Below are 21,686 nucleotides of genomic sequence, written 5' to 3'. Positions count from 1 at the left end.
AACGTGTAACAAACTTGATATCTTCTATCACTTTGTATAAGTACCTTAAGTGCACTGACATTCACAATAGTACTAATCGGCAATGGCATGAACATATCAATTGTTACTAATAATGCTGACCGCATGCTTGGCTTTTGACGTTATTATTTCGCTCAAGCTTAATTCTCTTTAAAGCTCTTCCTATATAACACCTTCGTTAGATCAATATTAGAATATGCACCATAAATTTGGGCCCCAATATGGTGGTATTGCCTGCATCTTTAGAAGGCATTAAGAAACGATATGCTTCATTCTTTGTCACAAATGATGATAATGATAGTTATCGTGATTGAATATTTACGGCTAATGCCGACTAAGGACAAACGGCGCTAAGGAAAAGCTGTTTTGTGAGGGTTATGTGACAGCAAATATAAATCATATAACTATGCGTTAAATCAAGCATTTATTAATGTAAAGCATTAGTAGAAAGGATTCATTATCAAACTTCTTGCGAACTGCTACCATCACGTCCAATAAACTGCTCTTAAACTCAGTGACCACGCTACAACAAGGACAATTGCATGCTTCTGCCCTTTTCATAAGCTTCACTTAAATAACCCTATTCTAAAACAATATCTCTTTCTGCTCCCTCCTAAAACTCGGCACGTAACGACTGCAGGTACAAGGTAGGGACTCCATAACTGCCGTGCCATCCTCTACTTTTACTCTTTCATTCCCAAGAACTGCGATGACTGGAACAACCTCCCCGCTTCCATCGCAAACCTTCCGCATCTTATGTCGTTCAAAGTGGCTGTAACTAATGCTGTGTATGTTGCCACCCACTACTCTTTTCAATGCCGCCGGGCTTTTCGGGTATTTTCCTAAATAAATAAATTGTAGTGGAAAAGATTCGTGCATTTAGAGTGTGCTAATAGACACTGCGAAGGACCCACTATGCTCCGTGTCGATATGCACTCATATGTGCCCATGGGCAATAATGGATATGCAGAGAATGGGGACTGAAGACGACGAGAAGATAGCACCAGTCTCGCTGAGAACGCGCACCGATCTTGGATAGCTCGTTGCATCGTGATCATCGCTCCGGCTAGTCCTCTCGGTGTCTACCTGAATACCATCACCTAATGCTACCATTCTCTGCCAATAAACACTTTTTCAAAATAAATAAATAAATAAATAAATAAATAAATAAATAAATAAATAAATAAATAAATAAATAAATAAATAAATAAATAAATAAATAAATAAATAAATAAATAAATAAATAAATAAATAAATAAATAAATAAATAAATAAAAATAGAATGAAACAAATAAAGTGCTACCGGCTGTGTGCCGGCCATGACGACCACCCCGACAAGACTCAGCTGTTGTCCTACCGGTTTGCTATTACTGCGACATCCTCCGAAACATCTACCGGTCCCTCGCAAGGGGCACCTTGAGTATTCTTGGTGACGGTATTTGTGACACCGCGGACCCCGAGCCCCCCAAACATAAACTGGAACCAACCGTGGCGATGTGTTGTAAGGTGAAGGGTACAAACCTCAAACGGCGGCCGTCGCAGCGTAGGTCAAGCTCTACCGGATGGGCTCGCTGTCTGTTTACCAGGCAGGGAGCTCCGAGACCTCTCAAGCTACCAGGGTAAGGTTGGAGAAGAAAGAACCCCCGTCCCCTGCTTTTATACTATAGCATTAGGTATTTTGTAAACCCCCCGAACCAAATGATCTGTCCCTCAAAAGGGCCCGCACCGATGTAACTTCCAAACCTCTTCTGAACATTGACCTCCGAAGCAATGATATCTTTCGTCGCTTCCTCATTAGGCAGTCTCTTGACAATGAAACCCCTGTAAGTAGAAAATCAGTCTTCCGTGTTGCAAAGTTTCTTGAAAGTGGTGCTGGAAAAACTACAAGGCGTAAAACGTACTCCTGGCGATCTGTTGATTGAAGTCAGGCCCAAAGACGAGGCAAATACGCTCCTTTAACAAACTAAAATCCATGGTCTAGAAATTACAATCACACCTCACAGAACCCTAAACTCTTCTCAAGGCGTCATCTCCGAACTCGATATAATCAACGAAACGGAAACCGACATCCTTGAAGGACTGCGTGACCAAGGGGTGACAGCAGTCCGGCGCGTCAAAATAAGACGAGATGGCAAAGAGATCAAACCAAAGCACGCAATTTTGACCTTTGACAGAACCACACTACCTTTATCCGTGACGGCAGGCTACCTGCGATGTCCCACGCCCCCGTACGTGCCAAACCCACGCCGCTGCTACAAATGCCAGCGGTATGGGCAGGGTACGAACTCTTGCAGGGGAGACCAAAATGTGCAAAGTGTGGGCAACCTGACCATCTTACAGACAACTGCGACGCGAGCACCTTTACCTGCCCTAACTGTCATAAACGTCACGCAGCATATTCACGATCGTGCGAAACGTCCTTACAAGAAAAACAAATCATCACATTGAAGGTCAATGAAAACATCAGGTTTACACTCTTTAGAGGTTTGCACCCTAGTTCCAGAAGGTACACCGACGCTGCTCACCGGGGGGCGGAGCAGCGGCTGGTTTCGGCGGCGACACAATACAGCTCAGCTGACTTGCTCCCAACGTTCTGAATACTTCTTGTAAGTATTCAGAACGTTGGATTGGGAACAGGTGGGAGTAAGGGTTAATGGAGAATACCTCAGTAACCTCAGATTTGCTGATGACGTTGCCTTGCTAAGTAACTCGGGGGACGAATTGCAAAGCATGCTTCCGCACTGGGCGAACAAAGTAGAACCGTGGGCCTGAAAATTAATATGGAGAAAACTAAAGTAATGATCAATAACCTCGGGACAGCACAGCAGTTTGAGATAGGTGGCGAGGCAGTGGAAGTGGTAAGCGAATATATCTACTTAGGGCAAGTTATGACCCCAGATCCCAACCATGAGGCAGAGATAATTAGAAGGATCAGAATGGGGTGGGGTGCATATGGCAGACATTCTCAGATAATGAATAGCAGCCTACCATTGTCGCTGAAGAAGAAAGTGTATGACAGCTGCATCTTACCGGTACTCACTTACGGGGCAGAAACTTGGAGGCTCACTAAGAGGATTCAACTTAAATTGAGAACGACTCAGCAGGCAATGGAACGAAAGATGATAGGTGTAACATTAAGGGACAAGAAGAGAGCGGAGTGGGTCAGGGAGCAAACTGGTGTTAAAGACATATTAGTAGAAATTAAGAAGAAGAAACGGACGTGGGCAGGGTATGTAATGCGAAGGCAAGATAACCGCTGGTCATTAAGGGTAACAGAGTGGATCCCTAGAGAAGACAAGCGCTGCAGGGGGCGACAGAAAGTTAGATGGGCAGATGAGATCAAGAAGTTTGCGGGGATAAATTGGTCACAGTTGGCACAGGACCGAGGTAATTGGAGAATAATGGGAGAGGCATTTGCCCTGCAGTGGGCGTAGACAGGCTGGTGGTGATGATGATGATGACTTGCTCCCGTCCCCGCCCGCCGCTAGGCTTCCTGTGGCAGCGGCACCTGTTACCACACCACTTGCTGGAGCGGGAGTTGTTGAGGTGGCTACGCACATGGATGGGAGCGGAGCCAGTCTAGTTCCTGCCTCACAGGTCTCGAGCGTACCCGAGAGCCTTGAGGAAATGGAGAAGGATGGAACCACACCCTCTCCAAACTTCGTCCCACCACTTATCTTGCCCGTGACGCCTACGACGCCCTCGGTAGTGATACCTGAAGAGAAGAGCACCCGAAAAGGTGCTACATACAGGTCCAGGGAGCCCAGTCTGTCGGGCACCCCAGGACATCTGGAGATGAGATGGACCTCGGGCAGTACCTGCCTGCATCGCAGCGCAAGGAATGGCCTCCGACGTCCAAGCAAACAGAAAGGTCCAAAAAGCCCCCTCCCAGAGTACAAGCCCCTAGAGACAAAAAAACTTCCACCTCCCCTCGCGGGAACCCCTGTGTAGATGCGACGCATAGGGGGTTCACGTTGCAGCGTTGGACAGCGGAGGAATGGCGCTGGAACGATGGAGCGGAGCGGCGCAGGCACCGCGTTTTATAGCGCGCATAACAGTGAGGGGATGCGCCGGCGCCAGTGCGTCTGCCGCGGCTATGACGCAACACAATCCAACGCAATCCACTTTAATCCAATCCAATCCAAATCGAATTCAATCCAAGCTAACCCAAGCCAAGCCAAGCCAATCCAAGCCAATCCAATCGAGTCCAATCCAATTCCCCTCGCGAGAGAGTGTTCGCTATCGGAGAGGAGAGGGGGTGAGTGGCGGAGAGCGCAGCTGGTGCGGCGAGGAGAATGGGAGAGGGGCGGACGCGGATGACAACGCCGACGACACCGGATGCAGGGACAAGGTGGGTGAATGAGATGCGGTCGCTTCTGAGATGAATACACACGCACACACACACACACACACACACACATACACACACACACACACATATTCCAATAGCTCTTCAATGGCTATAATGGGAAGACAAAATATCATCCAATAGGCGCTGCACAGGCCTCCATGCCAGCTAAACAAGTGTCATGTGCTTACAAGAGACACATTTAAACAGAAAACATACCAACTTCCTTAACAATTATCTTGTTTTTAGAGGGGACAGGGATGGGTGCCCAACTTCCTCTGGGAGTGTGGCCATAATGGCCCAAAAATCCTTAGCATGTCATCCAGTCCATGTGAGCACTGTCCTTCAGGCTGTTGCAATACGAACGATAATCTTTTGCAGGCTAGTAACAATGTGCTCCATATACATCCCTCCTGATTATAGGCTCACAAGTTCTGATTTCGAAACGCTAACAGATCGGTTACCTGAGTCTTATATACTATTAGGTGACCTAAATGCACACAACTCACTCTGGGGCTCTTCTCGCACAGATGCGCTGGGTCCCCTCATTGAAAGGTTCTTAACATCATCAGGAGCTAGTCTATTTAACATGAGACAGCCTACATACCATAACATAGCACACAACACTTACTCAACCTAGATTTAGCTATTGGATAAGCAGTTCTCTTCCATCTCTGGAATGGGAGGTCGACACGATCCCGTATGGTAGGGACCACGTCGGTACCTCACTATCATATATAGGCCGAAACAGTTCCCCTTCCCACAAAAAAATTAAATGAAGCAACAGCTAATTGGAATACATTCACAGAAACATCTCAACTACAGCACACATCCATAATACACCTACAAATACAAGGGGCAACCCAATTGGTCAGGGCGCACATTCTTGATGCGGCCGAAAAATCCATTCCCCAGGTCTGTGGTGCCCCGCGCAACCAAAGGAGGCCCTGGTGGAACCACGACTGTAGGCAGGCACGAGGGGCCAGAACAAGGCGTGGGGTACCCTTCGTCGATACCCCACTTCCACTTCAGATAACCTGATATCTTTCAAACGAGCGAAGGCCTGGGGGAAGAGCGGGCGCTGTGAGGAAAAGAGGGAGAGTTGGCACGCTTTTGTCACATACATAAACGCGTACAGCGGCATACCGAAAGTCTGGACACGAATACGTAAACTCAAAGGACATCAGACACACCGCCTGCCCCTCGTTACTACAACTGGGGACAGACTGGAAGACCAGGCTAACCCACCCGCACTACTCTTCCAACACGTGTCCAGTTCAGCACACTCCACCAACACATTCCTAAAACACAAAACATGCTGTGAGGAGAAGTCCTTGAAAGAAAATAATAAGTCGTCCGCCTTCTCTTATAACACCCCCTTTTCAGTTCATGAGCTGAAGGTCGCACTGAGTACTTGTAAACCTTCAGCTCCAGGGGCAGACAAGATTTTATGCACAACGATACAACACTTACACGCAGACACATTTGAAACAACACTTCACCGTCACAGTAAAATATTTCTTTCGGGGCGTCTTTCAGGTTCCCGGAGGGAGGCCATCGTATTGGCTTTTTTGAAGGAGGGGAAGGATCCTTCCTCAACCTCAAGTTATCGTCCGATCGCCCTGACATGCTGCCTGTGTAAGCTCATCGAGAAGATGACAAACAGGAGACACCTGTACTTCTTAGAGTACAACGGTCTTCTCGAGAGCTGCCAGTCAGGCTTTATTGCGGGACAACCTACGATCAACGCGTTGCATTAGAGTCTTTTAGGAAAGATGCTTTCCTCCACGAGCAATATTGTATGACGGTATTCTTTGATCTGGAAAAAGCTTACGATACCGCGTGGTGGTATGGCAACCTAAGCGACCTGAAGCCCGTTGGCATGTCGGGTAACATGCGAAACACGCTTGCCAGCTATATGTCTGAAAGACCCTTTCGTGGAAGAGTTGGAAGTGCACTCTCTCGGGTTCATGTGCCGAGAAATGGCGTACCGCAAGACGGAGGTTCGAGTTGAACTCTGTTTATTATAAAAATTATTTCACTCAAAAAGGCATTGTCACCATCAATTTCCTGCTCAATCTATGTAGACGACGTACAATTATCCTTTAAGTCTATAACCTGTCTATCTGCAAGCGCCATGTCCAGTTTGGTGTTAACAAGCTAGCTGTCTGGGCAGAGAGCAACGGTTTCAAATTTAATCCAGGAAGGTGTACTTGTGTTTTATTTTCGAAAATGCGTTGCATTTGGCCGGAACCAGACACCAAAGTCAATAGTGTCTCAATTGCAGTCAGAAGTGAACATGAAATTTTAGGTGTAGTCTTTGACGAAAGCTCACATTCATTCCACATATAAAACAAGTTAAACATAGTGGTTAAAGGCTATGACTATACTCAAGGTTCTCTCCCACATTTCATATGGTGCTGACAAACAACTTCTTTTACGTGCTCCTAATAGCCTGATAGGTTCACGATCGGACTATGGTAGTGTTGTTTATGGGTCAGCAAGTAAAACATCCCTCAAAATGCTGGACCCAGTGCTTCATCTGGGGCTTCGCCTGGCATGTGGCGCCTTCCGCACTAGCCCGGTCGAAAGCCTCTATGTGGAGTGTAATAAATGGAACCTACAACGTCAGCGAGCATACACAGATCTCCCTTACGCTTTTAAACTTCATCCATGCCTCACTATCTTTTCAAGTCAGTTTTTATGATACATTCATGACTGAATTTCTGCTAAATCGACCATCGTTCTCTGAGCCTGTCTCTTACAGAGTTAAAGACGAAGCTTAAGAGCTTGCTGTCTCCTTTTTAGATACCATCCAAACTTCTGTAACAGATTTTATAGCAGCATGGCATCTCCGCCCTGTATCATGCGACACATCTTTCATACATATAGATAAAAACCGAGCACCCAGATGTGCAATTCTGCAGCACTTCTTGTATATGCAGCAGAAGTATCAGTGTTCTGAATTTTATACGAACGCCTCTAAAACTGCGACCTGTGTGTCCGGCGCTGCGCATGGACCCGGCCTTAATGTCACTAAAACTATGAATAATATTACTAGTATCTTTTCGGCAGAGGCTTATGGTGTACTTCTAGTTGTTAATCTTATACTTCAAAGCCACAACCCCCAATCCATTATTTATACAGATTCCATCAGTGTTGTGCGGGCATTGCTGTCAACAAAGTCTTCCAAAAACCACGTTGTCAATCTGATCGTCAAGGGTATTATGTCTGTATATGCCCACAAATTTGAACTGGTCCTTTGCTGAGTCTCCGGCCACTGTGGTATAGCCGGGAACGAAGCCGCGGATAGAATGGCTGCCGCTGCTTTACCCTACACTGACGTGAAGCCACACATCCGACAGCAACTTCGCAAAACATGGCAAACACACTGGAGCGAACAAACAGACAACACCTTACACGTAATAAAACCACACTTGGGACCATACACCACCGACGCACGCAATCGATGCACAGAAGTCGGCTTGGCTAGATTATGGATAGGGTACACACATGCAACTCACTCGCACTTTCGCACTCGACCGCCAATACTTCTGTGCAGCAGGTACGGAGAGGCCCTATCCGTGATCCACATCCTCATATAATGCAAGGCACTAATAACGCGACATAAACACTTGTCACAACTATACAGACAACACATTCCAAATACACCCATCGTACTTTTTAGGGGACGTCCCCGTAATTACCCACAGGCGTATTTTTGAGTTTCTTAGCCAAGCCCAGTTTTTACACCCCATTACTTAACAACCACGATGATCCCTGGCTCTTTACACCAGTGATCTACATTGTCTTTTATGTCATTTCATGTAGATTTTTGTTAAATGGTTTACACTTACTATCACCTCGTCCTCATAAAACAACTTTTCATTGGCGCTCTATGCCCTTAGCCGGCCTTAAAAAAACAATCATCATCATCAACATCTACCGGTCCTGCTATCGGTGTCAACGGTACGAGTGACGTGGCTACAACACATACGACCGCGACAACTTCCGTTTTAGCTAAGGCTACCGACAAAAGAGTTATGCGTCGCCCACACGTCGTTCTCTCTCTCCACCTGACTCCGATGACCTCCCTTAAACGCCCCAACGAAAACGCCGTTCACCATCACACCACCGGCCTGTGTCACCTCTTCGACAGGTCTTGCATGCAGCCAACCACAGAGCGGAAAAATAGGTCCTGCAGTTTTGAGTGGCAAATCTGCATCACAAAGTAAAAATGTAAGACCCCCTGATTGGGCATGGAGCACTCACGGTCATCGTTGAGTTAATTCATGTCGATGCGTTACTATACACGGGCGCCAGCATCTCTGTCACCCGCGAAAGTTCGCGGTCTCGACTAAGATAGGTCAGGACCTCTTACTCTGGCCCAGGTGTAGGTGTGGCGATTGCGGTAATCATTCCACCTTCATGATAGCGTTCCGCCCATGTATTCATCCAAGACATTTGCCATCACAATCAGTTGGCGGTACTCTCTCCGTGAGCCCATCAACTGAGTCTTGGTTGGACATTTCCCGTTCCAGCGGCTGCTATCATCTCCTGTGGTCAACCAATGCTTTAAATTACAGCCACAGACCTTGCAGGTGTCGAAAAGATGTGAGAACTCCACTCGGTGGCATCTTCTGATTTTGCCCTGTCTCCTCGCCAAGAAACTGTGCTATCCGTGTCCCCTGAATTAACTGTTGACCGCGATATGTTCACTGCAGGAACCGGAAAAAATAAAATTCCTTGTTAAATCCCTCTTAGTACCACCATGCCTTCTCTGTTTTCTCAAGGATCTGCTTATCTCGTCGGTGTAAATACGACATCGGAAATCCTCTTGGTACCCAACATGCCAGTATTGCTTCTGTTCCTTGTGACAATGCCGCTCCAGTTCTTCTTCTTGACTATATAACAACAGTGGATAATTCTACCGATCTTAAATTTCCGTCTAATCCATTCTTCCAAATGGTGCGATCATTAACTCTGAGCTTTTCACGGAGAAAACAAAACCGCTGCTGACCCTACTGGAAAAGCTGAAATCTTTATTCTGCACTCACTTCTCTCTCCTGGGCCAGACGTATGCGGACACTCATCGCATTAAGGGACATAGAAGGAAATTTCTCAAGCTACTGTTTTTGCTTGCGCTGGGTAAAGTCACTCAAATAAACAAGCTTTTCATCGTTTATCCGGGTGATAAGGGGGTATTTATTTCACAAAGCCTGAAAGAAGAAAAACTACCATGCCCACTTTCATGCAGCCGCACCAACAAGCAGCAGATACGTCAGTAAAAGGTGTTACGTTTAATCCGGAGCCCTCCACTACGGCGCGCCTCATCGCCTGCGTTGCGTCGGCGCATTAAACCCTACAATCAATCAAAAGGTGCTACGTGATTGGACCACGATTAGAATTAAAATAAGTTTCGCTTTCGGTTCTGTGAAACAACATGCTTGGCATCAGATGTTATCATTGGATGGGCATGCTCGATACTTCAGTAATGGGCAGACGCGCTTCGGCCATGTCGGCTGTAAAAGGCGTCGGATAAGCCTACCAGCACGCCTTGGAATCGTAGCTGTCACTGGCGTGGAGGTGTACGCAGTGCATTATCGCCCTCCACGTCACCGCAGACAATCAAATGCGATGCGATTTTGCCCCATCTTTGGACCTTACCTGGCTCATGACTGTACAGTAAAAAGCGTGTTCACACCAAGCCAAGGGCTCGCTGATTTGTGGCTCGGCCCACTGCCCACAAGCAGTCGGCGCTTAAGGCAATAGCACGCCTACGAGAAGTCGCTAGCGCATCAGTGTCAGTCTGCGCACGTTTTGCAAGCTCACTCGTGGAGCAATGAACGCTACCACACAAAACTGGTATATTCAGTATAAAAAACGTCGACCAAAAACAAAAAAATCAGCTTAAAAAAGCATGAACTCTCGGGGATTCGAACATGCGTCTTGCTAAACAATATACCTAGCGCTCCAGAGCACTCGGCACTAGCCAGCATTGCCGATCAAGATAATATGAAGTATATAATGTATGCCCAGTTTACATTTCAATTCAGTTTCAGAATTTCAAGATGCCTAAATGACTATTTCTTGTTTAGCGCTCGTGCAGTAAGCGCCCCCAAATCCCAACAATATCTCATGTCTAGCGACGACATTTCTTGGACGGAAAAGCGTTCGCTGATTTCTGGTCGTGCTGCTGACCGCTGTGCTTGTTCACCAAGCGCAAAAAATGCTCCCTGCATCCTGGTTTTACGCGGTAAGGCAAAAGTCTCGTTTGATTTTGTTTCCTTGGTGCCTATATTAACTTCGACGACTCTTCTCCCGCCTTCAATTGGCCTTACATTTTCCACTAGCGTACCAGGCAGTGAAGAGTTGGCTTCTGTAAGGTTGACTAAGATCTTTATACAGTCTGCAAACTAACAAACTCAAAGCACATTCTGCCAGGTGGAAATCGCGCCGTGGCTTAGTTTCAACTGAGCGAGCAAACTGCGACGACCGGCTGGCGGCCAAACAATTAAATGCTGGGCCGACTGATTCTGTCCCCGACGGTCGGCAAGCCAGGCATTAGTACAGTCAAGCCAAGGCATCTTTCTGACGTCATGCGCAACGTCATAGAAATCGGGAGGGAGGATATAGAGAGGAGGGCAGCATTTTTCAATTGATTTTTCTTTTCAATAAAGTTGCATAAACGCAGCGAGAGTGGTGGAAACATGGCCTAGAGGCTCCGAACTACAATGTTCGCTAGTAAGCAAGCAATATTTACAAATCACTTCAGTGTCCCTTTAAAGCGGATGCTTTATATATCATCGGTCGACTCCCGTACGACGTTTCAACTAAAGGCCATAAAACGTATCCAAGAAAACGGGGACGATATGCTGAAGTGAAATATTCGCCCATCGGATAGCTCTTTCTCATCGCCTTTGGTGCTAGGTCAGTCGAGAGACGGTTCTGTGAGGTTTCTGGTGGATGATCGGGCCCTCAACAAAATCATTTGCAAGGATTTTTACCCTATGCCCCGCGCCGACGACGTCCTAGGCACCATCCAAGTCACAGAATATTTTCCTAGTCTCGATGTTCGATCCGGACTCTGGAAGATCTTTACGGATAAAGCCGACAAAGAGAAAACGGCTTTCACAACACCTGACGGACTTTATAAATTCGACGTAATGTCATTCGGGCTCTGTAATGCTCCGAGTTGACGGCGACTTTCCAAAAAAATGACAGGCAATGTCCCCTACGGCTTGAAATGAAAAACATGCCTCCACTGCCTTCCACTACCTGGATGACATTGTTACCTTTTGTTCCATAAATTCCCAAACACCTTACACGCCTCGATCAAGTATTAACTTGCCTCAGTAAGGCCGACCTGCCAATAGATGCAAGAAAATGTCACGTTTCCGCCAAATAAATCAATATATTGGGACAAGTTGTGAGTTGGGATGGCAGTCGTCCCGATGCCTACAAAACCAGGGCCGTAATAAATATGTCCCAATTCCTCCGTCAGAGAACACGTGGTAGTTTCCTTGGAGTGGATTTATGCTTCCCTCGCTTTAGTCGCAACCTTTCGGCAATAGCTTCACCCTTTAACAAACCCTTAGCCTCCAGTACACTGTTTGCATGATCGGAAGAAGGAAACTCCAACAAGCGCTTACTTCTGCACCCGAACGCAAGCCATTTAATTAAAACACTCCGAAAATACCTCCACCGACGCCAGTGAACCTGGTTTTGGTGCTGTGCTCTTGAAAAGCAACCCCTGTTGTTTAGGACAAGCCGTTGCATATGACAGCCGGAAGTTGACGCCAGCCGCTAAGAACTATACTATGACCAAGCAGATCATCCTGGCTCTAGTATGGTCCATTGAAAAGTTCGGTCATATTTGCATGGTCTTCACTTCACGATTGTAGCAGGCCACTTCACTGTTGCAATAGTTTACCACATTTCATGTTTACCGAATTAAGCCTTTCATTCGCCGAGTTTCTTTATCTGACTGCGACACCGCTTCTACTGCAGGAATCTAATAGTCTAAACGCGAATCTTAAATACCTCCTGCTACGGGAAACAATTATTGTGACTGGCAGGTATCGTTTTCATGTTCCTACAGGGTGTGTCTTCATCATAACATCATTCTCCATCTTTTCTGGCACGCCATCATCATAATCGTGATTGGTGCTGTTCTTGCTGGGGCTCCGCTCACCGAATAAGTGTCATCTGCCAAGCTTCCTTGCATGCCTCTCTATATATGTATACAAACGCTTGTAATACCATAAAGGCTGCGTTATTTAACCCGGTAAAATCTCAACCTAAATTCAGCGTGGATCCCCTTAGAAAACCTTTTTGCGAGATTTCCCCAAGCTGCAGCTATGCATATTTGGAAGTAGAGCGCAATACTGTACGAGCATTTTCTTGCGTACAAAGAACTAAGTTCTCAGAAATGACTGGAAAGGAAACAAGGCTGCTTACCTCAAGAGAAGTATAAGCTGCCTGAGGCTGCTTGAACGGTTCAAGGCGAACGTATACTGGGAAGCCGTACTGGATAGACAGCTGCACCATGCGTTCCTCGACGCTGAAATTCAGTGGGACTCCCAGGTCGGATATGTCGAGGTCGACGTTACGGGTGAAGGCCTTTACTAAGGACACCTGCAGAGAGTCAGAAGACAATGAACTTTATTGAAGGTCCTCAGGAGAACCGCCGCCATTACGGGCGGTAGCGCGGCGGGCCGCTTCCACGGTGGGCCCTCGCGGCGGGCCCATACCACGGCAAAGTTGGCGCGGCTCACTCAAACTCACTAACAATTTTTTTTTCGAATCACCACTCACTCAAACGCAGACTCAATGCTGAGCAGCCCACCTCCGCTCACTCAAACTCAAACTCAGTGATCGCAAAACTCAGTACTCACTCGGACTCAAAACTCAAAATATACAAACTCAAAATGTACTCAAAGCCCAAAATGTACTCAATACTCAAAATGTACTGAAACTCAAAATGTACTCAGTGCTCAAAATGTACTGAAACTCAAAATGTACTCAAAACTCGAAATGTACTGAAACTCAAATTGTACTTAGTACGCAAAATGTACTAAGTACTCAATGTGTACTCAAACTCAAAATGTACTCATTACTCAAGTTGTACTCAAACTCAAAATGTACTCAAAACTCAAAACGTACTCAAACTCAAAATGTACTCAAACTCGAAATGTACTCAAAACTCACAATGAACTCAAACTCAAAATGTACTCAAACTCAAAATGTACTCAAACTCAAAATGTACCTAATACTCAAAATGTACTCAAACTCAAACGTACTCAGTACTCAAATTGTACTCAAACTCAAAATGTACTCAAAACTCAGAATGTACTCAAACTCAAAATGTACTCAAACTCAAAATGTACTCAAAACTCAGTATGTACTCAAAATGTACCCAAAACTCAGAATGTACTTAAACTCAAAATGTACTCAAAACTCAGAATGTACTCAAAATGTACCCAAAACTCAGAATGTACTTAAACTCCAAATGTAGTCAGTACACAAAATGTACTCAAACTCAAAATGTACTCAAAACTCAAAATGTACTCAAACTCAAAATGGACTTCAAACTCATACTGCACTCAAAACTCAAATTGAACTCAGAACTAAAAATGAACTGAAAACTCAAAATGAATTCAGAACACTAATGACCTTATAACTCCCTCGTGTTAGGAATTTACTCGGGCTGAGATGGACTCTGATTTCATTAGCATTCAGAGTTTTAAAATTCGCGCGTGGTAAAAATATTATGGGTGCAAAATCGTGAGCTCAAACCCTTGCATTCGGTACGACATGACACCGCAACTCCTGTGAGGTCGGAAACAATTTTCGTGGCAGATTTAATACAGCTATACCTGCTGCAATGATGATTAGCACGGCTTGCAAGCAATTGTACGTATATATTGGATACGAATCTCTTGAAGTAGGCTCCGTGTTCATGTTCATGACAGAGGCGGTCCAGACTCGATGGCGTGCTGGGGCACTGGCGTGAAACAAACAAGATTGGGCGAGGTGTCGTGCGCTCACTCCTCAGTTCATTTACGTCGAAGCTGTTTAGGATTACGGTCCCGTGCATTCTTGCTCTGCATCCTGAAAAAACGCCTTGTGTCAACTCGAACCATCCCCGCGAATCTCTGAAGCGCGAGGCATTCATGGATGTGCCTTTGTTTTTTTATTGCGTTGCATTCTTACCCCCCTCCCTCTCCCGCGGTGAGGATCGTGTACGCTCTGTACGGAAATTCAACCTGTAATCCCTGTAATCATTATAGAAGTGTAAATATGGATAGTTGATCAAACGAAATTTTAAAAACTAAAGAAAAAAATATTAAGAAAACATAAAAAATGGCGAACCGTGTAACACGGGAGTCATAGATAGTCACAGATTTGGTTAAAATTTAGTGATGTGCCGCTAGGGCATGTGGGCTGTCAAATTGAAGGTCTCGAGGAGGGAAATTACGTGGGACAAACGAAAAATGTTTCGCGGTCATAATCATGGCTTAGTTATCATGAGTCATAGTAAATGTCGGACTTCATATAGATCATATAGGACTTCAAATGTCGGACTTCATATAGTAGGCGCATGGGGTCTCAAAATAAATGTTTCGATTAGGGAAATAACGTTGGACAAATAACAAATACATCCTGGTCGTAATAATGACCTAGTCATGGTAAATCATACAGTGGTTTAAAACTCATTTGGATGTCGCTAGTGTGTGTGTAGTATCTAATTGAAGATATCGGTGAGGGGATTCGCGTGGGACCAAAAATGCTTCCTGGTTATAATCGTGACACAGTCTTGGTGAGTCATAGATATGGTTAACATTCAAAGTGATGTACGCTAGGGCGTGTGGGGTGTCAAATTGAAGGTCTCAATGAGGGAAATCACGTGAGACAAAAAATTCATCCTGGTCATAATCATGACATAGTCATGGTGAGTCATCGATTGGGTTAAAACCAAAGTGATGTCGCCGCGAGGCAGGGGGTATCAAATCGAATGTCTTGATGAGGGGAATCACTCCGGTCAAATAAGAGATGCTTCCTCGTTATCCTCATGCGACAGCCATGGTAAGTCATAAATTAGGTTAAAATTCAAAAAAATTCCGCCAGAGTGTGTGGGGTAACAAATTAAAGGTTTTGATGAAAAAAATCATGTAAGGTAGATAAAAAGGGCACCCCGCTGATCAGTACTAGTTAGGAGTAAACTGCGCATATTCATCGCAGATGCTAAAACGGTAGCACAAAAGGAATTTTGGTGTCAAAGGGAAGGATTTGAGGGAGGCAGACCGGCCAATGACCGCATCGTAAGGTCATTATGGGCAGTCACTTCATAAGTAAAAAATCGGAGTTGTGTCGCAAGCTCATCTCATCGGGGCTGCACAATGATTGGTTTCCATGTCAGGATTCGCGTGTAGCTAAAGCGAACACGTGGTACTTAGTAATGGCAAGTTCGGTTTTGAAGGAGGGCAATACTGTAAGCGCAAAGCTCCGAAGCGTGAAAATTCATTTATTTCACTTCCACACGATCCCCATCATCAAACACTTCGGGAGCACTTCGTCTTCTTCTGGACTGATCATCGTCATCGTTGGTTCCTGGACTGGTGTTACGAGATGGCTGTCTCATAGTATAAACGTCCTACTTCACCAAGTACCGAAGGCCCGTACAATATTCAAAAACCCTCATCTGGCGCTTCAGAGCGATCAATCGTGCTTGGGGCATTTGACCAGTCTATCTAAAACGTGGCTTGACACCCTGTGGCTCGCAATCTCTGGAAAAAAAGCCCACATAGCATCCAAAACAATGCTGGTGAAAAGCCACAGGGGCAAGATGGAAATGGAAATCAGGAACGGTTTTAGGGGCGAAGCTCCTTAAGGCGTGGGTCTGTTCATCCTCAACGTATGTATGTAGCCACCTCTAGTTTAGTTCTTGGATTGTTTACTAGATGGCGTGGCTACCTCTAGTTTAGTTCTTGGATTGTTTACTAGATGGCGGTACTTGTATATGATGAAAAGATGCGCTTGGATTGTTTACTAGATGGCGTGGCTACCTTTAGTTTAGTTCTTGGATTGTTTACTAGATGGCGGGGAGCGTTGTAATAAAATCCGTTCGCTGTTGGCGCGCGCTCGGAGTCGCCCGATGGATAAGGCTGCAGATGTGCGAGCCCGCGAGGCAGAAGCGCTCCGTGAAGCTGCGCGACGCCGCCGCCAAGATCCTGTCGTACGAGAGCGGGAGGCCGAAGCGTGTCGTCTGGCTGCGCGACGACGCCGCCAAGATCTCAGCGTTCGAGAACGAGAGGCCCAAGCGTCACGGCAACGGCGCGAGGACCCTGCCGTACGCGAAGCGGCACGGCTGCGGCGCGAAGAGGATCTCCAAAACGTCAGAGAACGGGAAGCGGCGAGAAAGCGCGCGTATCGGCAGGCAGACCCCGATGCAGTGAGAGCTCGTGAGGCGTCTGCAAAACGCATCAGGCGAGCTCAGCCCCAAGGTGCCGACGCGCGGTTTAAGCGAGACTTTCTAGACGTTACGTTCGGACACAGATGTAGTGGGCGAACTTTCACTGAAGAGTCACGGTTTTACCGATGATTTCCCCTCAGGAGCTTCGCCCACTCATCATCATTCACCCCGTGGATATGCTGTGAATTTTTTTAATGCCGGGATGTGTCAACATCCGCAGCCAACCACTGCTCACTGTACCTGGCTTTTATAACTTGTATAGAGCAGACTTTTGCCGGTTAGGCCGTTTTCTAACGATCGAGGCACCACCTGGCGGTCATTTCTTGGGTACTGCGGGCGAGCAGACGACGTCGCAGTCCCACGCTGTTGCTCCGTTCCGCGCGTGGATATCAGACGTCCAGCTAGGTGGCATCAAAAATCGGTATTCGATACGTCAGCAGCACCAAGTTCAACAGTGCTTTAAAGAGAACGTTCAAAGCGTCCGAGAGCTGTCAGATTTGCCTATAAATTCTGTCCCCAACTCACTAAGGCGGCGGGCCAGCCCACAAGCGCTTTGTCTTGACGGGGGTTGCCTGTGAGGCTACGTTTAACCGTGCAAGCAGGACACCCGAGCTTTCATACCCAATTCATGTTTATTTTCTTAATTGGGGGCAAGTTGCCGTCATTGCCTTTACTTGGAATTGTGCAGGAGCTACTCGTCCGGGCGTGATTACGTCATTGTTTGCCGTACCAACAATCAGCGTTAGGGCAAAGGGCTCATGCAACAAAAATGAAGTGCACCATGACAAAAGAAGTGTCTGCCTGTGCGTAATATATTCGCCGCGCAAATTTCCTGCGCCCCTTGATTGCCGCCGCGAATTGGTCACCGTGGGGAATCGGAAAAACTTCGAACCAGTGAAATTTGTCAGAATACGTACGGTCGTACGCTGCTTCTGGAAGTACTGTTTATTCATCTTCATGTTCAATCCCTATCGCGCGTTTTTGTTCTCTGGAGGTATGTTCTGTTCATCTCATCGACAAAAACCGACAGAAATCATTCGGACACTTTGCTGCAGCTCGGGTGCGCGAAAAAGTTGAGCCGAAAGCGAAATAGAAGCGTCGCGCTGTCGGAGAACGCCCAGTCGTGTCATGAAAAAGCTGTTCGGAGTTCTCACGCGCCGCTGAAACGCTAAAGTTCTTCTAAGCAAGCAAAACGGCCGTGAAATATCGGTGTATCAAAAGGGTTGCCCATGCTTGGCAGCAGAAAATAGTCTTATGAGGCGGAAAATATTTTATTTTTATGAGCATGTATGTTTACGACCTGCAAAGTTACAATATTATTTCATGGCCTAGTTTAATAACCAACTCAGTACGAGGTAAGGGAGCGCGTAATTAATGTCAACACATTCGCGCGCCGACAGCAGCAAGCCATGCTTGGAAATTCGCACTATCGCGCGCGCGATCGGAGGCATTCGCTGAATGCGCCAACCCACTTACTTCTTAGCGTATACGTAGGAGGCATATCAGCCCAATAGTTCCTAAGCTGTTTCATTTGAACGCATGCTTGTTGACGGATGTTGAGTGCTGCAATGTGTCGAACGAACCACGCTTTCAAGATGGCGTGCCAACAATTAACGAGTACAATTATATCTATGGGGCGCTGAATAAAGACTTTTTTACTTAACTGGTCATTATTCAGTGCCATGATTTCCGATGGTTGCATCCGATCCACCTTCCTTCACCGAGACAATATTTTGATACCCTACACACCCTATCTGCATCACTTTGAATTTTAACCCAATCATTGACTAGCCATGACTATATCGTGATGATACCCGCCGCGGTGGCTCAGTGGCTAAGGGGTTGCGCTGCTGAGCACGAGGTCGCTGGTTCGATTCCCGGCCGCGGCGGCCGCTTTTCTGATGGAGGCGAAAAGCAAAAATGCCCGTGTGCACGAGATTTCGGCGCACGTTAAAGATCCCCAGGTGGTCAAAATTAATCCGGAGCCCTCCACTACAGCGCGCCTCATCGCCTGCGTTGCGTCGGCGCGTTAAACCCTACAATCAATCAATCATATCCTGATGATAAGAAGGACGCATTTCTTTATTTATTCCACACGATTTCCCTCATTGAGACCTTTAACTTGATACCCAATAAGCCCCACTGGCGTCACTATAAATTTTCACTCAATCTATGACTCACCACGACTATCTCATAACTATAACCAGAAAGCATTTTAAATGCGAATGCATTTCTTAGTCGGGGGTTGTCGTGCTCCGTCGGCGTGCGCCTGCATTCCTCCAGCGCGAACGCACGTGAGCGCGCGCCTCGTAGTTCTGCCTTCGTCGTCGTCGTCGTCGTCTCGGCGCGAATGCAATTTCTTAGTCGGGGGTTGTCGTGCTCCGTCGGCGTGCGCCCGCAGGTGTTATCTCTCCGCGCTCCTCCTCGCCCTTAGCAACAGCTGTGGCGCGCCTAGCAACCGGAGTAGGTGGTAGCTCGGGCGGGAGTAGTGGAGGGCAAGGGGAGAGGAGGAGGGAGCTCGGGCGTGTGAGGGCGCTCGCATCGCGGAGCTCGGGCGGAGTAGCGGAGAGTGAGTGGAGAGGAGGAGCGCGCTCGGGCGTGTGAGGGCGCTCGCATCGCGGAGCTCGGCGGAAGAGAGAGCTCGTGCGCGGAGCGGGCGTGTTGCGCGGGTCTCTCTCTCCTCTCCGCGTACCCTCTCTCTGCTCGCTGCGCTCGGAAAATGTATATAAATGCAGTGGAGCGCACGCCTCTCTCCATTACTGCTTGCCGCAGCGCACTCATCGGTGCACCCAATGCATTCGCATTTCCGCACGATCCCCTTCGGGGAGGTGGGGAGGGTTTTTTATATTTGTACCCCGTGATTCCACTCAACGAGACATTTAATCTGATACCCCACACACCCTAACAGGATCATTTGGAATTTTACTTAAGTCTGACTATCCATGAGTGTTACCAGGGCCCGTTTGCCCGTACGCATAAGTTCCAGATTAAGTTCCCGCTTACTAATAAGACGCAAATACGTCGACGTCGGCCGCGGAAAATAAGCCGGTTGCCAGAAAACCCGACGGAAACGCTACCTTAACGGAGCGTTTGTATCAGTTTCGGGCAAACGACTTATTACGTAGACCACGCTAAAGTCGTAGTTGAGAACTTATTCCCACACTTATCGCGTTCGGGCAAACGGCCCCAGGACGCATTATTTATATGCCCCACGTGATTCCCCTAATTGAAACCTTGAATTTGAAGCCCCATTTGCTTTAGCGGCCTCACCTTGAATTTCAACCCAATCTATGGCTCACCATGACTATGACTCACCATGACGTGCTTCTAATCTCGTGATTAGAACCACGAAGACGTTTTTTATTTGTCCCACGTGATTCCCCTCGTCAGGATCGCAAATTTGATACCCAACACGCCCGAGGGGGGTCACATCGAAAATTAACCAAATATAAGACTCGCCATGACTTTCTCGTGACTATAACAAGAAATTAGTTTTGTGTTTGTGCTACATGATTCCCCTAATGAAGACCATTAATTTGATACCCAACACAACCTAGTGGCATCACTTTGAATATTATCCCAAACAATGACTAACCATGAATATCTCATGATATAGCCATACCGCATTTTTGTCCCATGGGATTACCCTCATCGCAACCTTACATTTGATGCCCCGCACACCATAGTGGCATCATTTTGAATTTTAACCCATTTTAGGACCAATTATGACTATGTCATTCTCATGTGGTAAAAAGTACCCATACCCGAAGGTAGATTGGTCCGAGACGAAGATTATGGAAGAAAAGACAAAGAGAAAGAAGAATCAGAGTATGAGATTTGGAAGGGGCCAATGAAGAACATAAACGGAGTGATTAGGAGAACGAGGAGGTTATCTGACCAGCAAATGGGAGCCTGACACGATAGAATGCGAGGCGAAGAGGAGGACGACGAAGTTGGAGTGGACAGAGTGGAACGAGGTCTTCGGAGGAACGGTCGCAAGTTCGGTCCGTGCCCCCCAACGCACCAGCGGCATCGCACCGTCTGGCAGCGTGCAGCTCGGGACCACTCGTTACAAGCAGCTTCGCACTGCTGGCCTCTTGCTGAGCCGCGCTGCTCAGTGAAGCCGTGGCACCGCACCACGGTAATCCGGACCACCGACGACCAGCACGGGCCATCGCGACGTGCTGCGACGTTCAGCAACGCGGAAGCCTACCCGCCGGGCCACGCTATCGGCATCGCAGCTGCTTCGACGTGCTACAGGGTAGGACTTGTTTGTCTTCGGCGTAGACAGTTCATGTATTATAGTGACGTTTCGGCTAGATTTTTGGAGTGTGAAGTCGTGCCGATTTTTTTCTGTTTAGTGTGATATATGTGTTTTCAGTCGCTATGATCCCGTTTGTTTGAGTTGTTTTGTTTTGTAAATATATTGCGTGGAAATCCAATGCTTCAAACCGAGCCTCATTTCTCTGCCGCGTGAGACGCGCGACAACGACATATTCCCCTACATCTATCGTTGTTTCTGGGTGACGATGCCATGGTTTCCGTGATACGCGAACCTAACTATTTGTCAGACGTTAAATTTTTAAACCTCATTTTTTATCACTTATAATTAAATCTGGCCCTATACACCAGCCATCACCATTTTGTTTAATTCAGTTTACTATGTCCGGTTTGCACGTTTTATAGCTACATTTTTGTGGTAATTACTTCTCTTCACTAAATAACTTCTTCTCTGGCACTCTTTGCCCTCGCTAGCCTTGCGCCATTAAACTGCAACCATCATCATTATCATCAAAGAAATCGCTGCTCCTTTTCTAACCGAACATGCATCAGTTAGATGTCGGC

At 46.9% G+C, this 21,686-nt stretch overlaps 1 protein-coding gene across 1 annotated transcript in view; it reads right to left on the bottom strand.

The window, feature by feature from the left end:
* The window catches only part of LOC144179792 (neprilysin-1-like), a 62,888-nt gene extending 59,042 nt beyond the window's left edge, over positions 1-3,846 (bottom strand). The window contains exons 1-2 of the mRNA XM_077708228.1: positions 3,837-3,846; positions 3,614-3,733 (exon numbers count right to left, since the gene is read on the bottom strand). Coding sequence (XP_077564354.1) covers positions 3,614-3,733; positions 3,837-3,846 — 130 coding nt within the window. The remainder of the gene's footprint in view (positions 1-3,613; positions 3,734-3,836) is intronic.
* Positions 3,847-21,686: the final 17,840 nt, after the last annotated feature.

The sequence above is a fragment of the Haemaphysalis longicornis genome, unplaced genomic scaffold (assembly GCF_048455015.1).
Source record: "Haemaphysalis longicornis isolate Haplotype H1 unplaced genomic scaffold, Haemaphysalis longicornis Haplotype H1 scaffold_4, whole genome shotgun sequence".
Lineage (NCBI taxonomy): Eukaryota > Metazoa > Arthropoda > Arachnida > Ixodida > Ixodidae > Haemaphysalis > Haemaphysalis longicornis.
This window is presented reverse-complemented; position numbering and strand designations above follow the sequence as displayed.